This window comes from Schistocerca americana, chromosome 2 (genome assembly GCF_021461395.2).
Source record: "Schistocerca americana isolate TAMUIC-IGC-003095 chromosome 2, iqSchAmer2.1, whole genome shotgun sequence".
In the NCBI taxonomy this organism is placed as follows: domain Eukaryota; kingdom Metazoa; phylum Arthropoda; class Insecta; order Orthoptera; family Acrididae; genus Schistocerca; species Schistocerca americana.
Window position 1 is genome coordinate 747381824 of NC_060120.1, and position 18588 is coordinate 747400411.

At 39.5% G+C, this 18588-nt stretch overlaps 1 protein-coding gene across 5 annotated transcripts in view; it reads left to right on the top strand.

Moving 5' to 3' along the window:
* Positions 1-18588, top strand: part of LOC124594916 (ADP-ribosylation factor-like protein 2-binding protein) — a 122951-nt gene that overhangs the window by 48456 nt on the left and 55907 nt on the right. For 2 of the 5 annotated variants that reach the window (XM_047133402.1, XM_047133400.1), the window contains exons 1-3: positions 1921-1965; positions 17647-17757; positions 17893-17999. In XM_047133402.1, coding sequence (XP_046989358.1) covers positions 1923-1965; positions 17647-17757; positions 17893-17999 — 261 coding nt within the window. In that variant the 5' untranslated portion in view covers positions 1921-1922. Of the gene's footprint in view, positions 1-1920; positions 1966-17520; positions 17557-17646; positions 17758-17892; positions 18000-18588 lie in introns of those variants that run through there. The other 3 variants (XM_047133401.1, XM_047133403.1, XM_047133404.1) reach the window with 2 other exon arrangements.

The window sequence follows — 18588 nt, forward strand, 5'->3', positions numbered from 1 at the left end:
AGAGTTGAATTCTACTAGGTTTGAAATTGTAGACATCCAAGTTTTGGCTTTTCTTGGTAGATTGTGAAAATGTGTGGACATCAGCTTTAACTGGAACATTTTCAGTCTTTCATCATTTCTGTTTGTTCTTAAGTGTCCTGTTTATTCGCCTACAATAGTCTTAAATTTCTTTTCCTTCTAAACTTGCAAACCGAAGTCACCAGAGAGTATTTTAGTGTTTTTTTTAGGTTTGTTTGAGATTTCTAAAAGGTTGCAATATTGATCTACTTTCTCCAGATACCTTCTGTTAGCATAATTTATAGATACATGATGATTTTTAATGGTATAGCTTTTATTTTTGCACTTTATCATTAACGTGGACATTATTTCTAGTTTTGATGTAAATTCTGTTGTACTGTGTACGATTTTTTTTGTTTACAGAAAATGCTGTTTCAAACAGTGACATGTTTTGCATTACTCTCACTGCTGGTTCTCTTTATAAATTCTGTAATGTTGTGTATCAACTACATTCTCATGTAAGAATTTGTTTATTTACATTTACTATCAGCTGGGTCAGTTGAACAGAGTTTTTTTTTGTCTTTATCTTTGCCTTTCTTTCTCCTTTCCAGCTTCCCTCATGGTTCTTAATGACACTGTTAATTCCACTTCCCATTTCTTGACCTCTCAGTCTATCTTTACATCTCACTCTGTCCTTCTGTGATATCTGGGCAGAAGCTGACACAGTGCTTACCAGTGTACTACCTTTGAACCGTCCGCCTCCGGTAGCTGAGTGGTCAGCATGACAGACTGTCAATCCTAAGGGTCCGTGTTCGATTCTCGGCTGGGCCGGAGATTTTCTCCGCTCAGGGACTGGGTGTTGTGTTGTCCTAATCATCATCATTTCATCCTCATCGACACGCAGGTCGCCGAAGTGGCGTCAACTTGAAATACCTGCACCAGGCGAACGGTCTACCCGACGGGAGGCCCTAGCCACCTTTTTCACCTTTGAACTGCTCTTCCTGGTGTCATCCCCTTCATCTTCGTCAGATCTGCACTTATTCTCATTACAGGTATGTCCATTTCTGACTGACCTGTCCCTTCTTACCAACCTATCCGTTATTCTTTCCTGATCAAGGAACTAATGGGTATTTACGATAGTTGACTTTATCAACTGAAACATTGTTCACAAGCTGTTACTTTCATTAGATTTGCTTGTAGGGTTTTGAGGTAATTTTTCTAACATGATGCTCTTGTCATATTTGGACCTTGGTTTAGTGTAAAAGATAATAAGCAAAGGATTAGGTTCTACCTTTGTACATATTTGTAATGGGTGTATATCTGAGAACCAAGCTATAACCCTAAGTTTAATGCCACAGAAAATAACTTGAAATTCAGTCTAGAATGTAGAACACAACTCACCCACTTTCCATGTCAACTCTATCTTCTTCTTCTTCTGTCCATACAAATTCTTAATACCCTAGTTATTATTCTGAAATATTAGCTTCTGTCGTAACATTTTTAACTAATTCAGTTGTTGTTGTTTTAAGAGTGTCTGTCGGCACTTTCAGAGGCAGTAATATGAAGTTCTTTTTTCAGAAGTTTCCTTCCACAAACTTACATATTACTTTTCTCCAAAGTACTGTACTTTTACTAATACACTGCTCCACAAAACTTAAGGACGAGATAAATGAATTAACACAACATATTTTACAATTCAGCAGAAGTGAATGAAAGTACCGGAGCAAGTTAAGAGAGGCCTCCCAGTCATGCACAAGAAGCTGAACTTCACATGATGTGAGGTCAGCGTGACTAAAGTGTTAACTTAGAATGACAAAGTGTGAAGAGTGTAGCCCAGGAGGTAGCACTCACAGCATTGTTTCACATGCATGGGGAGAGTTCTGAATCGCAGGCATTGCTGCCCAAAGGAGAGGAGGTTGTTAGTCATGATCAGCTACAGCAGCAGATTACTGCTGCATAGTGCAACAGGTAAGTAGTGACCAACATCAATCAGCAGGTGCAACTGCAACCATGTGCAACAAGACTCAAAGGCATGCAATGTCGCACTCCACAGTGTCACAGCAACTACATGGGAGTGGTGCCTCTGCCCAGCGATCAGTACATTGTATTCTGTTGATAGCAGAATATTGGCGGCACTGTTTGTGATGGTGCCAGGAGCATGGGGACTGGACCAGTGAGGAGCGTGGTCGCATGCTCTTCTTGGATGAGAGCAGACTCAGTCTGAGTTATGATTCAGGACATACCCTCTTATGGTGAGAAGTAGGAGCACGTAGTGCACTCGTGAACGTTGTTGAACTTGATCGTTTTGGTGGTCCATGCATTCTCTTGTGGGGAGGCATAATGTTGCGTGGCTGTACAGGCATCTAAATTTTTAAACACTGTTTATTCATCAGTCAGTGTTATTGTGACACTGTACTCCTTCCCCATGTGCATCTTTTCAGGGCTGCATTCGGCCCCAACTTAATGTTTTATGGATGACAGTGCATGACCATATTGAACATCACAGGTGGAAGAGCTCTTGGAACTAGAGGATATTTGGCAAATGGACTAGCCTGCATGTTCCCCCAATTTAAATCTCATCAAACATATGTATTGGGGAGATGTATCAAAGCATGTCCATGTGCACCAACAAGTATCGAGCAGTCGTCAACCCCACTCGTGGAGGAATGGAATGCTCTACCACAGAAACTCCTTACCAATTTTGTGACCGATATGGGAGAACATTGCAAAGCATGCATTGCTACCCATGGTGATTATGCACCCTATTAAGAATCATGTCTTGCCTTTTGTAATATCCATGGAACCATCAGAAACTGCGCTGACTTCAGTGTAATTGATGTCTTTGAATAAAAGTGTAATTTCTGTTTGTCTCATTGCATATTTATTTCACTTAACTTCTGTACTTCTGTTCTTGTCTACCTACCTGATTAAGTGCTCTTAACACTCCCAAGTTTCGACCGTAGAATGCCAGTTTCTTTCTTTCTTTCCCTCCCCCCCCTCCCCCCCACCCTGGTGATATCATCCTTCTGGTTAGTCCCCACACAGAGATATGAATAGTGGAGTTTTTTACCTCTGGAATACTTTCCATTAGAGGATGCAATGAGCGTTTAATGAGCTTTGCGTTCTGGGGAAATACAATGATAATTGTTTTTCTTGCTTTCAGCCTTGCACTGTACCAACATAGAATGTCTTTCTAGTTCAGAGGAACAGCTCTGTTGTTCTTGTCCATAGTTTACAAATAGTAAAATTTTCCTGTAACATACTGTTTCCAATATTTTGTTGCAGATAAGTAGCAGACTGAGCAAGTGCAATGGACTGCTTGTTTTCCCAATACAAAAAATGTACATGTTTTTATGGTCAAGTTTTTCATCCAAATGTAGGACAAGCGGTTTACAGCCTTCATAATATGTAGAAAAGATTGCATGTGTATACCTTTTTGTTTCACCTGGTTTGAATGTCAGTAACTGTGTTTTTATGGAATTGACTGAAACTATGATGAGAGTTGGGTAGATATAAAATACTTGTTGAAAACATTATCCATTGTTGTTGGGTGTTGTATCAGTTGACACTCATATCTGATATTTATTGCTCCCGTTTCTATGGTCCTGTGTGTTTTGCAGTATTTCTTTATGAGAGCCCAGGTAACATGGCTAACATTTTATGCTTGAGCTGCTGTGTCACTGTGAGTTTGTTTCCTAAAATTTGGAAGTTCTGTTCTGAAAGTCAGTTTGGCGTTTGAACATTTTTCTTTGAAAATGTGATGTCTCAATAATTTTTCTAATGCGTAAAAGTTTATTACAGACTGTCTTTGATTGAGTTGGGTGGTAGTTTTAATCTTAATTTATTTCTACATGAGCTTTGGCTACAAATGTTTTTATAACTTTAGTTTGCTAACAGAAGTCATAATGTATCCTTAAAAAAAAAAAAAAAAAAAAACTTTTCTGATTTTCAGTTCATTTGTGCATAACTGTTACAACATACATCCATTTGAATCTGTGTACTGTAGTCACTCTTTAGTCCCCCCCCACACAAACACAAACACACCTTCTTCCAATTACCTTTTGATACCCCAGTTTATGTCCTAACGATTCATCCATTCTTTGAGTCGAGATATGACATAAATTTCTTTTCTCCTCAATTTAATTCAGTCCTCCTTCATTAGTTACCTGACTGATCCATCTAATCATCAATATTCTACTGTAATACCACATTCCAAAAGCTTGTATTCTGTTCTTGTCTGTACTGTTTATTGCCAGTGTTTTGCTTCCATACAAGGCTACACCACATATAAATACCTTTGAAATGCTTTCTAACACATTTAATTATTTTCAGTATTAATAAATGTATCTTTTTAGATATATATAAAAAACAAAGATGCTGTGACTTACCAAACGAGAAAGCATTGGTAGATAGACACAATAAAAAACACACAAACACACACACAAATTTCAAGCTTTCGCAACCCAAGGTTGCTTCATCAGGAAAGAGGGAAGGAGAGGGTGTTAAAGGAGAGGGTAAGGAGTCATTTCAATCCCGGGAGCGGAAAGACTTACCTTAGGGGGAATAAAGGACAGGTATACACTCGCGCACACACACACATATCCATTTGCACATATACAGACACAGGCAGACATATGTAAAGGCAAAGAGGTTGGGCAGAGATGTCAGTCGAGGCGCAAGTACAGAGGCAAAGATGTTGTTGAATGACAAGTGATGTACGAGGGGCGGCAACTTGAAATGCCTTTGTCCGTATATGTGCGGATAATATGTGTGTGTGCGAGTGTATAGCTGTCCTTTATTCCCCCTAAGGTAAGTCTTTCCGCTTCTGGGATTGGAATGACTCCTTACACTCTCCCTTAAAACCCACATCCTTTCGTCTTTCCCTCTCCTTCCCTCTTTCCTGATGAAGCAACCTTGAGTTGCGAAAGCTTGAAATTTGTGTGTGTGTTTGTGTGTTTTTTATTGTGTCTATCTACCAGCGCTTTCTCGTTTGGTAAGTCACAGCATCTTTGTTTTTATATATATTTTTCCCATGTGGAATGTTTCTTTCTATTATATTCATATCTTTTTAAATATGTTTTCTTGCTATTTGCAGTCTACATTTTATCTCCTCTCTGCTTCTGCCATTGTCAGTTAATGTGCTGCCCAAACAGCAAAATCTGTTCTGCTACTTTCAGTGCCTTATTTCGCCTCTAATTCCCTCCTTGTTGTCTCATTTTATTCATCCACACGCCATACACCATTACGCTTGTTTTACTTTTGATGATGATTATCTTCCAAACTGCTTTCAACATGTTGTCCATTCCGTTCAGCTGATCTTCCAAGCCCTTTGCAGTCTCTTGACAGATTTACAATGTTGTAAATAAATCATTTGTTTTTTCTCTACGTGCCTTGATCCGTTTCTGAAATTATCCTGTCCATTTCCTAACTTCTCCTTAGTTTGCTGTAATGCTCACTCATTGTAAAGGTTGAATAGCATGACCAAGTGCAACCTTGTCTCATTTCTGTCTCAGTTTCTCCCTCCCTTTCACATTCATTGACTCGTAACTGCAGTCTGGTTTTTTTACAAGTTTTTCTTTTTGTCTCTGACAGCTTGAGTATTCCAACAAGTGTATTCCAGTCAAAACTGTAAAGAGCTTTCTATAAATTTACAGTGCTATAAATGTAGGTTTACCTATTTTTATCATCTAAAATAAATCTTAGTGTAGGTATTGCCCTTCGTGTTCCTTTGTTACACCAGGTCAACATCTACCAGTCCTTCAGTTCTTTTGTAAATAATTCATGTTTGTATTTTACAGCCAAGACGTCTTCTGAAGGTTCAGTGAAACACCTGACAGTTGCTGCATTTTTTGGTATTCGGATTATTACAGTCTTCTACATATACATCTACATATATACTCCGCTAGCCACCAAGCGGTGTGTGGCGGAGGGCACAATTCGCACCAAAGTCTTACAAAGTCTTACATACTCTAAATGTGAGGTGTTAGTTCTTGTTCATGACCTTGCTCTTGTGATTGGTACTCAATTATAGAGTCTGTGTGACATAGTTTGGTGGAGATGTGAGGTATCTCATTGTCATGGCTTAAATAAGGCAACTCATAAACTGTCACATTATCAGGCAGGAACATGAGTACCAACAGTACATCCAAGTCTGCACTGTCAAGGCACTATTGTATACAAAGATGACAGTGAGTCAAATCCTCACTAGATATCCAGCAATGTGTTTGTGTGAGAATAAAATAGCTGAAGGAATTTGTCCATGTTGTTAACTGCAGCAGGCAGGATAGAATGATATGTCTTAGCAAAGCATATTTTTACTTTGACTTGAAAGCCCAGTAGTTGTTTCAGAACAGTGAGAAAAAATTCCGAGCTGGGACAAGTTTCAGATGGAAATTAAGAAAATGTTGGGCAACAGGCAGTAACTGTTCCTCACAGTCATAGGACAACTGAGGAACAGAGCCCAATGCAATGAGGGAAGATACAGTTTTATATACCGAGTGTTTTGACACCATGTTAGATAGTGAACCCAGATGTGATGGAAGATGACAATGTATGACACCTCATGATTGGCATGACAGAGGATGTGTAACAAGAGTTCCATTTGAGTGTAGCATTGTTTATTCAATAAGTTTTTCAGTTGTTAGCACTTACCTCTACAAGGGAAATCAAGATTGAGAATTTGAAGTGGAAAGGTTGTGCTTATGCCATGACTGACAGACAACATTCTAGATTCTCAACTTGCTACCTCACCAATTTAATTCCTGTTCAGAAAAATAGACATTTCAAGAATGAAGGATAGTGTGCTCGCATGTTTCTATTGTGGAAAATCTATGCATGTCGAGTTATAAGGAAGAAGAAGCTGTTATATGTCAAATTATGGGGCAGTTGTATGCATGCCATGTGACAGAAGGTGACTATAGCTGACCTGAGGGATAAAGCCCACTGCTGTACTTTGGCAGTGGCGACTCTCCAATATGCTGCAGTCATTCCCCATCAGCACACAGAGGTTGGGGTGTCATGATGAGTGTCATTGAATGCTTGTTATTGCCAGCTGAAGAAGATTATTCCATATTTCAAAGATCATTGTGCTGAAGATTGAAGCTGGGAAGTACGTCGACCTTACTGCAACCTGTGTTGTAACAATAGTTGTCAGCAACAGAACACAGTCCTTCGAATGAACTGTTTTACAAGAATGCAGCTATAATGTTATTCGTGGATGAGACCTCTTGCGGGCACCACAAGCAGTCATAGACTGCTTAAGATTGATAATGCTAGTCCAACAAGTTTGTGTAACCATGATTATTTTGGGTGATTTTCAACCACTGAGGACATATTATGTTATTGGCATCACCTTGATAAGTTATAGTCAGTAGTGTGGATTCTCAGTTTAATTGTGGAACTGTAGTCAAATGCAAAAAGGTAGTCAGTCTTGCAAAAGAAATCTGCATGCCAGTGACAGTCATCACTATCACAACTGAAGAAAGGGAGTTGTCGGTCACTAGATGGTATGGACAGCTGCAACTTATTCCTAAGGGTATGTGCATGGTCACAGCTGAACAATTCTAGGAAGGTCAGCTCAGTGGAGTTGATGGAGAGCCACGCGACACTGCCATTACCAACCAAACACTGGAGTACTCTACTACCCAGTTGTCAATAGGTTGACTGAGTAACAGTGTTGGAGAGTGTTAGCTATTCTTTGTCAGTTATTCAGTGCATTCAAGTCTGGAGTCTTGATAAAGCAGACCAGGCAATCCAATGTGAAACACCATGTCAACAATGGGGATCATCCCCCCTTAATTCAGCACTCATATTCAATGTCTCCTGCTGATCAACTTCTTTCCTTTGCATCCTGTCCGATACGTCTCTCCTGACCTGGGGTTCTGGGTGACATTCCTGAACTTACGCCATTTTCCTAAATCCCTCCAATCCTTTCCCTTCAGCTCTCTGCCTTCCCCTTCAACCTTTCTGCTTTAGGAAGGAGCCATTAGCTCTGCAAGTTTGCATACATAAAACTTTTTTTTTATGTGTGTGTCCTCTTGCCACTGCTTGGTGAGTAGATTTTTTTTATCTATCCAATTGTATTATATTGTCAAATATGGATTATTTTTGTTTTAAAGTTATCTGGACACATGTAACATGTCTAGGTGAACTCAAGTTAATTATTGGCCATCCCATTCCACCGTGAGTTTTAGAATAATTCAAAGGAAGCTCATGATCAGTAGTGCAGAAATACCCAGATCGTGCAATATTAGTTGGAGGTACATTAACCTACCAGATATAGGCTGTGATGTCTGTGGATTCATTGAACATGGTATGGACAGGTAACCTTGTGAAGAACTTTTGAACACATTTTCCAGAAACTATCTTGAGCAGCTACTCCAGCAGTCCACATGCAATGGAAATATTTTACACCTTCTAGCTTTAAACAGGTCTGATCTTATCAATGGTGTAAACATGGAGATCATCATGTCTTCATAGTGACAGTGGTTACTAAAGTTAATAAATCCATCAAGCAGATAATTGAATGTTAGCATCCCACTTAGTTCCAGTATGATGAATATAGAGGAATTATGGGCAAAGCTTAATCACATTGTAAGTTGCCCCTGAAGAAATATGTGCCAAGGAAGTGGATTAAGGACGGAAAAGACCCACCATCGCTTAATAACAAAATAAAGAAATTCCTGAGGAAGCACATACTGCTGCACTCTCGGTTCCAAACAGAATTCGCAAATTATGATGGCCAAAAATTCATAAAAAGATTGGTGCCTGAAGCATATGACTACTACCACCATAATACCTTAGCAAAAGATTTTGCCGAGAACGCAAGAAATTCGGGTTCTGCAAAAAATTTTCTAAGTGAGTTGTAGGCTTTTACTCGTTGACTAGTTGAGAGTGGCAGTAGAAGATAGCAAAATGATAGCCAAAGTTTTAAATCTTGCATTTAAGAAATAATTGATGCAGAATTTTGCTAAGTTTGATAGAATCAGAAGCAGATATTTTTGACCAGGTTTCTATAGATCTATCAGGCATTATGGAAGACACTGTAGAGAGTATGAACAATGGAAGTATGTGCCTCAGTTACTGTGAGGACATCTGCTACCAATTCCTCCTTTAATACTCCATTTCACTGTATTGGAATTTTGCTTATGGGAAGATTTCTCAAGTTGACAAATGGAAATAAAAGGATAGTAATGTACAGTGATGACCTCACCTGCTACGCAGGTAGCAAAGCTGTACTGACTGCCGGAGCTCTGAAAATTGACAGTATTTTTTTGTTGAAGACATAATTGGAGTAGCATGTGTAATGATCTTTGATCATGGAGAAGTGTTTCAATTGAGACTAGTGTTAGAAGTCATTCTGCAATGCAACATCTTTCACAGGATGATAACTGGAACCTGCAGATGAGTGGCATCACAGAATGTTTTAATAAGACGTTTTCAGACATTTCCTTGGTGTGTGTTCATCTTGAACTGGGAGACTGGAATGCAGTACTGCCTGTAGTGACATTAGCGTACAACATACAAAGCAAGACATTACAGCTTCCATGCTGTTTTTCCTGAGCTAGTAAAAATTAAGAACAATTACCAGTAGTAGAGATCAGTGTGCATACACTGGATGAGACTCCATGTGTGAAATTCCCAGGCATGGATAACAAACTGAGGTGACACCAGCACAAAGATAACTTAACTCTAAAGCTCAGGTCTGCTTGCTTTGCAATCTGAAAAATCACACATTGTGTTGACCCCCACATGTGACTGCTAACAAATTTAATGTTCATAGTCAGTACTGTCCTATAGCTTACATTTCCATGGCATACATCAGGCAGGAAATCAAAAAATGCTCAGGTATTCAAAAACAAAATTAATGAATACCTCATTAGCCACTTTCCTACAATTTGTCAAAATATTTGAACTTGGGGATGTAAGTTCTACACAATTCCAATGTTCATCTTAAACAGATCTTAATTTTGCTAGTAGTTACAAAGCTGGTAGTGGTCTGTATGAAGATACGTAAATGCTTAGTTTGACGTGTTAGAAGCAGCAGTGAGCAGTAGAATAGAAGAAGCAGTGGCTCATTTTGGAAGATCTGTTCTACTAATATTCATAAACTCATATAAAGTAATTTAAAAGTAATCCCATAATTATCAATATGTAGAGATTAACACAAGTCGTAATTTGTTCTCATGTACTTTGCTGAAGTAACCTGCAGTGGCTGTTTCTATCTAGCAATATATAAGTTAATAGTTCAGCATCCCTGAATGAAGGTTGTCCTCAAGATGGGCTTTATGGAACATGAGGTGTGAATGAATGGAAATGAATTAATCAGTTATAATAGCTGCTTCTGTTTTGCTTCATCTGTTTCATGTGGGTATTATAGCAGAAAAGACATATTAGTATCATACTATTATAGGCAATGGTGAGATTCATCAGACTGCTTTTGGAAATCGATTACAGTGGATGAAGTAAAAGGTAAATGTGAATTCCTTAATGTATGAAACAGAGTATTAAATGCAATTTTAGTATGTGAACCAGTACTCACATTTCACACTTGCCACTAGCCCCCCCCCCAAAAAAAAGTGCATTAATTGTTTTCTGTCACGGAAACCATTCAGAATGGGGCATATGTCCATATGAGATTTTTGGTTCAAAAGATAGTGTCTCTCACACCCCTGCATATTGACTGTTCCTCCTGGATCATCTTGTATTTTCTCTCTGTCCTGGCTAGCTAGTCTCTCATGTATAACCATAACCATACTGTATTTCATTTTCATTAAAGAGTTACTGGTCATTTTTTTATACGTATCATATCAATGCAAATTAAATAACATGCATAATTTTTATTTCGATCTCAGGTACTAAATGTTTAACTTCATAGTTTTAATGCACCAAATTGTGAATTCATATTAATTGTGTTTACATTTTTCTGTGTAATGATAGTGAAGAGCTTTCAGTGCCTTACAGGTACTCCACTTGTTTCTGCTGCTTAGGATTGTGACAGTTTAATGATCCCAACAGTGGTTTATCTTATGATGATTGCAGCTCTAATTTTCAATTTAATACAAGTTTTTATATGAGAATGCAGGCTTTTTCATGGGTTTCATTTGTAATGGGATGAAATTTCCATGCTCAGTAGCTGACCCAAATTAGCAACTTTCCAAATTATATCTCCAAAGTCATTTACTTCACATGAGGAGTACTGAAAGAAATGATACACATTAATTGCTAATATGTGTCGTTTTATTGTTTTTCCCAAGATTCTTTCAAGCATACACAGCAGTTTGCAGTCTGTCGTGGCATCTCAGAGCCATTTTCTTGGCAAGTAGCAAATGATGGATGCTGACCACTAATCATATTGTAGAAGAGTCCCTAAAGAGTACCTAGAATTAATAAACAAAACTTACCCCTAATAAAAAAGCTAATGGCTGTGGTATCCACATTTGAGATATTTAATGCATTGGGAAAATTGCCTGGAATTCTTGTTGTGCCTCTCTGCTTCAACTTGTCTAATAAACCGGTTTGATATAATATTTTCTCTGTTCTCAAGATTTGCTTTGTCTCCTTTCTGATGTTGAGAGAATGTTACCTCTTGTGCTCATTCTCTGTCAGCCAGTCACTCCTCCCTCATCTTCCTTCTCTTTTCTCAAGCCTTGTGACATGTCTGATTGAACCATCCTCTCTTCTTCATTCTCTTCTTTCATGTAAATATATCCTCTCCTATACTTAGTACCGTGACCTTAATGTCTTCCCACTTTTCTTCTACGTTCTCTCTTGATTCTAGGTTTTTGAGGGCCCCCAAAACAGTTTTTGATTTCTGTACCCTATTGTTCTTTAAATGCACTTTCTCACAGTTTCCTGACATTCAGAGCAGGTTCTGCTGTCTCCCTCTTCTTCCTATACATGTAGATGAACATCAGTTTAAGTCTACACACAATCAGAAAGTGGTGTGATACACAGTTGGCTTCTGGATACGACCTGATGTCTCTGTCTCTATGGCTATAGTGCTTATCCATTAACGTGTGATCAATCTGGTTGGTAGTTCTTGCATCCGGTGAGCACTAAGTTCCCTTATGTATTCTCTTATGTTTGAAGTCAGTCAGTCTTACTCTCGGGTTCTTTGAGATAGTCAAGTTGTTCACCCTCTGACCATTCTCATTGGTAATATCGTGCAAACTGTGCCTTCCTATAGTTGGTGTATAAAATTCTTTTTTTCCTGCTTTTCTATTAAAATCTCTCAAAATCTCTTGATATTTCTAGTTGGTGTGCTCTCAGTTGTTTGTTCTAGTTGTTCATAGAACTCTTTCTTTTCCTCATCTGTGTTATCCTCTGTTGGGGCATGAAGATTGATAATTGTGGTGTCTGTTACTTGGTTTCTGAGTACTGTGTAGGATATTCTTTTGTGAACAGCTTTGAATTCTGTAACTGAATTTGCTACTTTGTCATGTGTCACAAAACCAGTGATGAATTCATGTTTATCCACACACCCACCATAAAATAGTACATATCCATCTTCTTTATGAGTACCCTCACCCAGCCATCTTGTCTCTTGTACTGCCACTGCAAATTTGCTTGCATGTATTTTCAAAAGACCACACGTGCAGCAGTGTTAGATCATCTGCAGAGGGCCCCTCAGGTGTGTGTGTGTGTGTGTGTGTGTGTGTGTGTGTGTGTGTGTGTGTGTGTGTGTGAGACAGAGAGAGAGAGAGAGGGAGAGCTCTATTTATGACTAGCTGAACTACGCTCAGCCTCATTCTATACATGTTTTGCTACAGCTCTTTGTGTACGTAATTGGTTCCTGCTGAATGTTACTTAAATACTGTGTTCAAGTTGTAAATGCTTCCACTGAACGAAGTTGTGTTCAATCCAGTGGTTGTGTTGTACTTATACCTAATTACAATGTGATTGGTGACGAGTGTGATCCTGTTCAAAATACTACTGTAAGTGCACCCATGTTATTGCACCCCGGATTGAGTTTTACCACTGTAGGAAACAAGAACATCAATCCTATCAATTATGGGCAGCTGAACTCCGTGAGTTATGTCATTGTCATTTTTTATCCGATGTGCATAAAGAGTATACTGATCAGATGGTGAGATATGATATCACTCATTTAGCTCTGGATCGTAAGATGCGAGGGTATGCTCTCCAGTGTGAAAATCCATCCCTCTCTTAGGTTCTAGCTATTGCACAGTCATTTGAGGTGTCGTGAGCTGTAGGTAAGTAAATTGAGTCATGCAATCCAATCCTCTCGTCCACACCAAACTTCAGATAGTTCACTGGGGAAAGACATGGTTTTGGTGGTCCGAACATGATCACAGTGTCAAGATGACCAGCTTTGATCCCAGCAGCAGCCACAACAACTAAGTAAACATGCTAGTAAACAGCAAAGTACATGTTCCATGCTCCCATCCTGCTCTTATTGTTTCATTTATCATGAGTGCCCAGATCGCCCAAAATGCTTTGCTACCTGTCATAATTGCAACAGTTGTTTGTAATGCAGAAATTCAGCACAACAGTCCTGATGTGGGTATGGATGTAAACATTGCATCGGCTCTTCATTGATGATGTGTTTTTTCGTAAAGTTCTGCACACGCAGATGGATACAGGAGCTGTGGCAACCTCAGTAAACTCACAACTTATAAGGACTTAGACTCCTCTCTGCTTCTCCCTGTGTCCCAAAAGATAGTAAATTACAATAAACAGGGTATTCCTATCCTCAGCCATTTCTCACCCCAGTGACCTACAAGTCAGTAGTCCAGTCACATTTCTTGTTGCAGATAATGCATGTATGGAGAATCATTTTGGGTTAGATACTTTTAAGTTGTTTGGTTTTACCATTTCAGATGAAATGAATTTATTGCCTGAATAAGTGCTGTGTACACAGTAAGATGCATTATGTTCTGAGTTTTTCTCTTTATTCTCTTCTCGCTTGGGGTGTGCCAACAGTTTCCAAGTGTGCATTACCATGAAACCTTCTGCTCAGCCTCGTTTTTTTCCAGGCTCATCCATTTGCAGTGGTAATCGGGAACAAGTCAAAGATGAATTAGATCATCTCAGGGAATCTGGCATTGTTCAACGTATTGCATTAAGTGAACGGTCTGTCCCCTTAGTTATAATAAAGAAACGGTTAGGCCAGTTATGCCTTTGCGGCAATTTTAAGTTTTCTGTGAACACACAGCCTATAGCGGATACATATCTGATACTGTGCTCAGACGAACTCTTTGCAAAGTTGTCAGGTGATCAGTATTTCTCACAAATTGACTTGTCTGGTGCCTATTTACAACTTCCTTTAGCATCGGAGTCACAATGTATGTTAGTTCACCAATACTTGCGGTTGCCTTTTAGAGTCGCCAGTGCTCTTGCTATTTTTCAGTGTTTTTTTGGAACAGCTTAAAGCGTCTGTGCCAGGTTGTGCACACTGTTTGGATGACATTGTAGTTTCCCATGCCTCCACTGAGGAAAATTGTCCAAATCTTTGGTCTCTTTTTTTTTCTTGTCCTCCAAGCCACTAGGTTGAAGTGTAATTTAGAAAAATGTCAATTTTTTTTCAACCTTCAATTGTTTATCTTGGTTTGAAGTTTCTCGTGAGTGTCTCAAGCCCCTGAATCAACATGTTTCTGCTATTGTGTCGCTTCCATGCTGTATGTCAGAAAGAGAACTTCAGGTTTTTTCCAGGCAAAGTTGCCTGCTACCATAAATTTTTACCTGGGGCAGTGACAGTTGTGCAGCCATTACACGGGTAGCTGTGCAAAAGGACTCAGTTTTGCTGGTTGCTGGCTTGCAAAACCCCATTTTCCACCCTTAAGACCATGTTGCAGTCTGCAACCTGCTTAGTGACATACCAACCAGACCTCCACTTGGTTCTTGCAATGGGCGCTTCACAGTTGGGTTTGGGGGCAGTACTGGTTCACATGTATCCCAATGCCTCTGAGTGGCCTATTGCTTATGCCTCACAAATGCTGATTACTGCTCAAGCTAGGTAATCTCAGAAAGAAAAGGAAGCTTTGGCCGTTGTTTCTCTATATGGTATCAAATTCTACCTTGTCACTGATCATAACCTATTGGTTTCCTTGTTCAGTCCTTCTGTGTTGTTACCAGATATAGCAGCACATTGCAGGTTTGGTTCCACCCTACGAATCAGCATGCAAATGCTGATGCTTTGTCCCACCTGCTGGCCTGTCTGGCCCCAGGATTTGATCCGTGGGAATTGCTTCGTTTCCACATTGATGTCGTTGCACAGCTGATGGTTTTCCTGTAACTAGCTCATGGATCGCATAGGCTGTAGCTTCAGATCCCATTGTGTGGCAGGTAACACATTAGTACAACATGATTGGCCAGATTCACCACCTTCTTGTGTGTACAAAGTACTCCATAATTATTACATCTTTTGACATCGGTCCTCTGTTGTGGATGGTGTTCTGCTTTTAGGCACGGATCACAAAGCCTGTCAAGTAGTGATCCCCCTCAGTGCTTCTTTTGAAGGTTCTCCACGTATTCCATAGGGAATTTACAGGTCATTGGGGTGTATCACACACAAAAGTGTTGGCCCATTGATACATGCTTTGGCCCGGCTTGGAAGGTGACGTTACCCACATGTTTGCCTCCTCTTCACAGTGTGCGATGCATCGAGCAACTTCCTGCATGTCGTCATCTCTATTTGACCTGACACTGTTAACTGCATGGGACCTTATACATGTGAATTTTACTGGCTCCTTTCACAATGTTTATTGGCTGTTGCTTGTTGTTGCATATTCTCATTTTCCGTGTGTTGTTTGTTGTGTTTCTACATCCACAATAGCCACCATCACAGCTGTGTCCAAAATTTTTTCACTTGAAGGCTTGCCCACAGCATTGGTGCCTGATAATGGTCCACAATTTTTTTTGTAAGAGTCTGTGGCATTTTGTGATTCCCATGGTATCCGTCACATCCTTTCCCTGCCATTCCATCCACAATCTAACGGTGAGGCAGAACGCCTTGTGTGAACATTCAAAATTCAGATGAAAATGTATGTTTCCAACTGTTCATCTGATGTTGCTTTAGATCAGTTTATCAACCCGTGCAACTGCTGCACCTCTTCCAGCTGGGTGCGGCTATCCGGGTGTGTAGTTTTGGATGTCACCCTAAACGGATTCCAGATGTCATCCCAGATACCACGGGAGGCATCTCTGCAACATCCATATGGAGGATAGCATCTGCTTGAGGCACCACGATCAACTTCATGTTTGCATGGATGGCCAGGTGCGCCCTGATCACCTCCGAGCCCTTCCTCTTCAGGCACCACATCACACATTGCTACTAGTTCCCCACTCCCGTGCAGGTGAGGGCATCCATCCTCAGTGGCCGAATCAGCAGTTCCTTTATTGCTTCTGACACAATCATCAAGGATTCCGTCACCCATTCCTGAGCAACTGCTGATACAAGTATCAACAGCACTGTGAACAACATCGCCAAAGCCGAAGCTCGTAGTCAACATGGAAACAGCCCCAGTGTCGCCAGTGTTGCCATATTATTTGACATGGGAAGGTAAGCACAGAATGTATCTGCGCTCGAAGTACTTCAGACTGTACACTCCCATTCCTTCTCACTACCTTAGCCAGAGCCCAGTGGACAAGGAGTGAGAGAGAGGGGGGGGAGGGGGGGGGGGGGGAGAGAGAGAGAGAGAGAGAGAGAGAGAGAGAGAGAGAGAGAGAGCACTGTCAGAGCCTGGCATGGTCCTAGTTTATTTAAGACCAGCCAAGCTACACTCAGCCTCTGTTCTCTATGTGTATTGCTACAGCTTTTGTGTGTACATAATTTGTTCCTGTTGAATCATACGTAAATACTCTGTTCAAGTTATTACTGCTTCTGTGGAATAAAGTTGTGTTCTGTCTACTGGTTGTGTTTTACTTATACCTAGTTACAACAGCAACCAAGTCCAGTTTCTATCATTAAATTTTTGAGACCATAGTCTGGATGGTTCCTGGTCTATGTAGGCTTTGAACATTCCATAACCCATAATTTACATTTACAAATTATAAGCTGTTTTTCCTACGCACATTTCATCTTCCACTGTATCTTTCCATGGCCGATGCAAGTTTGTGTTTCCTAAAATAGACTTTTTTTTATGGGATTAGGTTGTTAGCTCACCTTAATCCATCTTGGAAAGTGCAATGGCTGTGCTAAGGTAACTGGCCCCAGCTGGAATTCTTCTTGATGTACTATAAACAATTTAAGGGGTAAAGATAACAACTCACTGAATAAAGAATGTGCACTCCCCTGTGCATCTGCTCACACACACACACACACACACACACACACACACACACACACACACACACACACACACACACACTACTATAGCTACATTGTATTGTACTTAAATCACACATGAATAATGTAATAATAAATTTAAGAGTGTAAAACATGCTGCAGTGGTGTGGATATGATTACAGCAAAAATTCTGTAGGGGAAAGGCAGAATGAACCATTTCAAATTGGAAATCTGCATTAACTGTCAGTGCTACAGAGTTTAGTAAAAGCTATTGATTGTAGTAATTATTGACTGATGTTAGACCTCTCTAGGTACATATATTTAAGTGTCAACATGATGTAGTTTAATGCAACATATGTAATGTTTTGGATTGGTTGCTAACACTATGCACCTTCATTCAGGTGTTCCAGATGATTGTGACACTCTTGAATTTGGTTGTAACGATGACAATATGAAGCCTGAGGACACATTTTTTGATGATGTGATTGGGCATATTGAAGATGTGTTAGTGGGTAATGAATTTTCTGATAGTATTCTCTTGGCTTACAATTGTTTTAATTAATTTTCATGGCTTGTATTTTAGATAGCAGGCATTATGAATATACATGGCACTAGTGTTTTGACAATTTTTGTTTTTAACATTTCAGACCAAGAATTTCAAGACATGCAGAAATCATTCATGGAGAAATATTGGCAGGAATTTCATGAGGGAGAGGAAAACAAGCTATGTTACATGGATATTTTTAAAGAATATGTAAGTAAAATATTTTCTAAGTCTAAAGTCATTTCTGGAATGTTTGTTGGCGAATGAACGCATCTCAATTGAAAGAATATCACAATAAGCAGAAGATATTGTATGGGAGTTTTCTTGTGTTATTAAAGTGAATTAGTTTGTGTACATTTGTGTTGTTTATTTTAAATGCAGTTTGATGTTCTTTGACACACAATTTTCATGCTGGGAAAATGGCAGTTCATGTGATAGTCATTACTGTGCCATTCTTGTTGTACACTGTGCACAGTGACGGAAAGAAATGTAACACATTTATTTAATTTTCATGCCCATCATCCAATTTTGAAAAGAAAATGGTAGAAACAGCCTGTGGTGAGTTTACTTTCTGAAAAGAGAATGCGTTAGGAAACATTTCAATAGCAACTCATCTCATTTGTCCAATGAACCTCTGAGAAGACACATTTTATAATGAAATCTAGGGTAATAACTTTAAAAGGAAGACTGAAGTTTATTGAGTTGGCAAGACTTTGAAACAAATTAAATTGTCCTGTTATTTCTTTCTATAAGGAAACCAGAGAGATTACTAGTTTGGTGGTTAACATGTTGTTCCTGA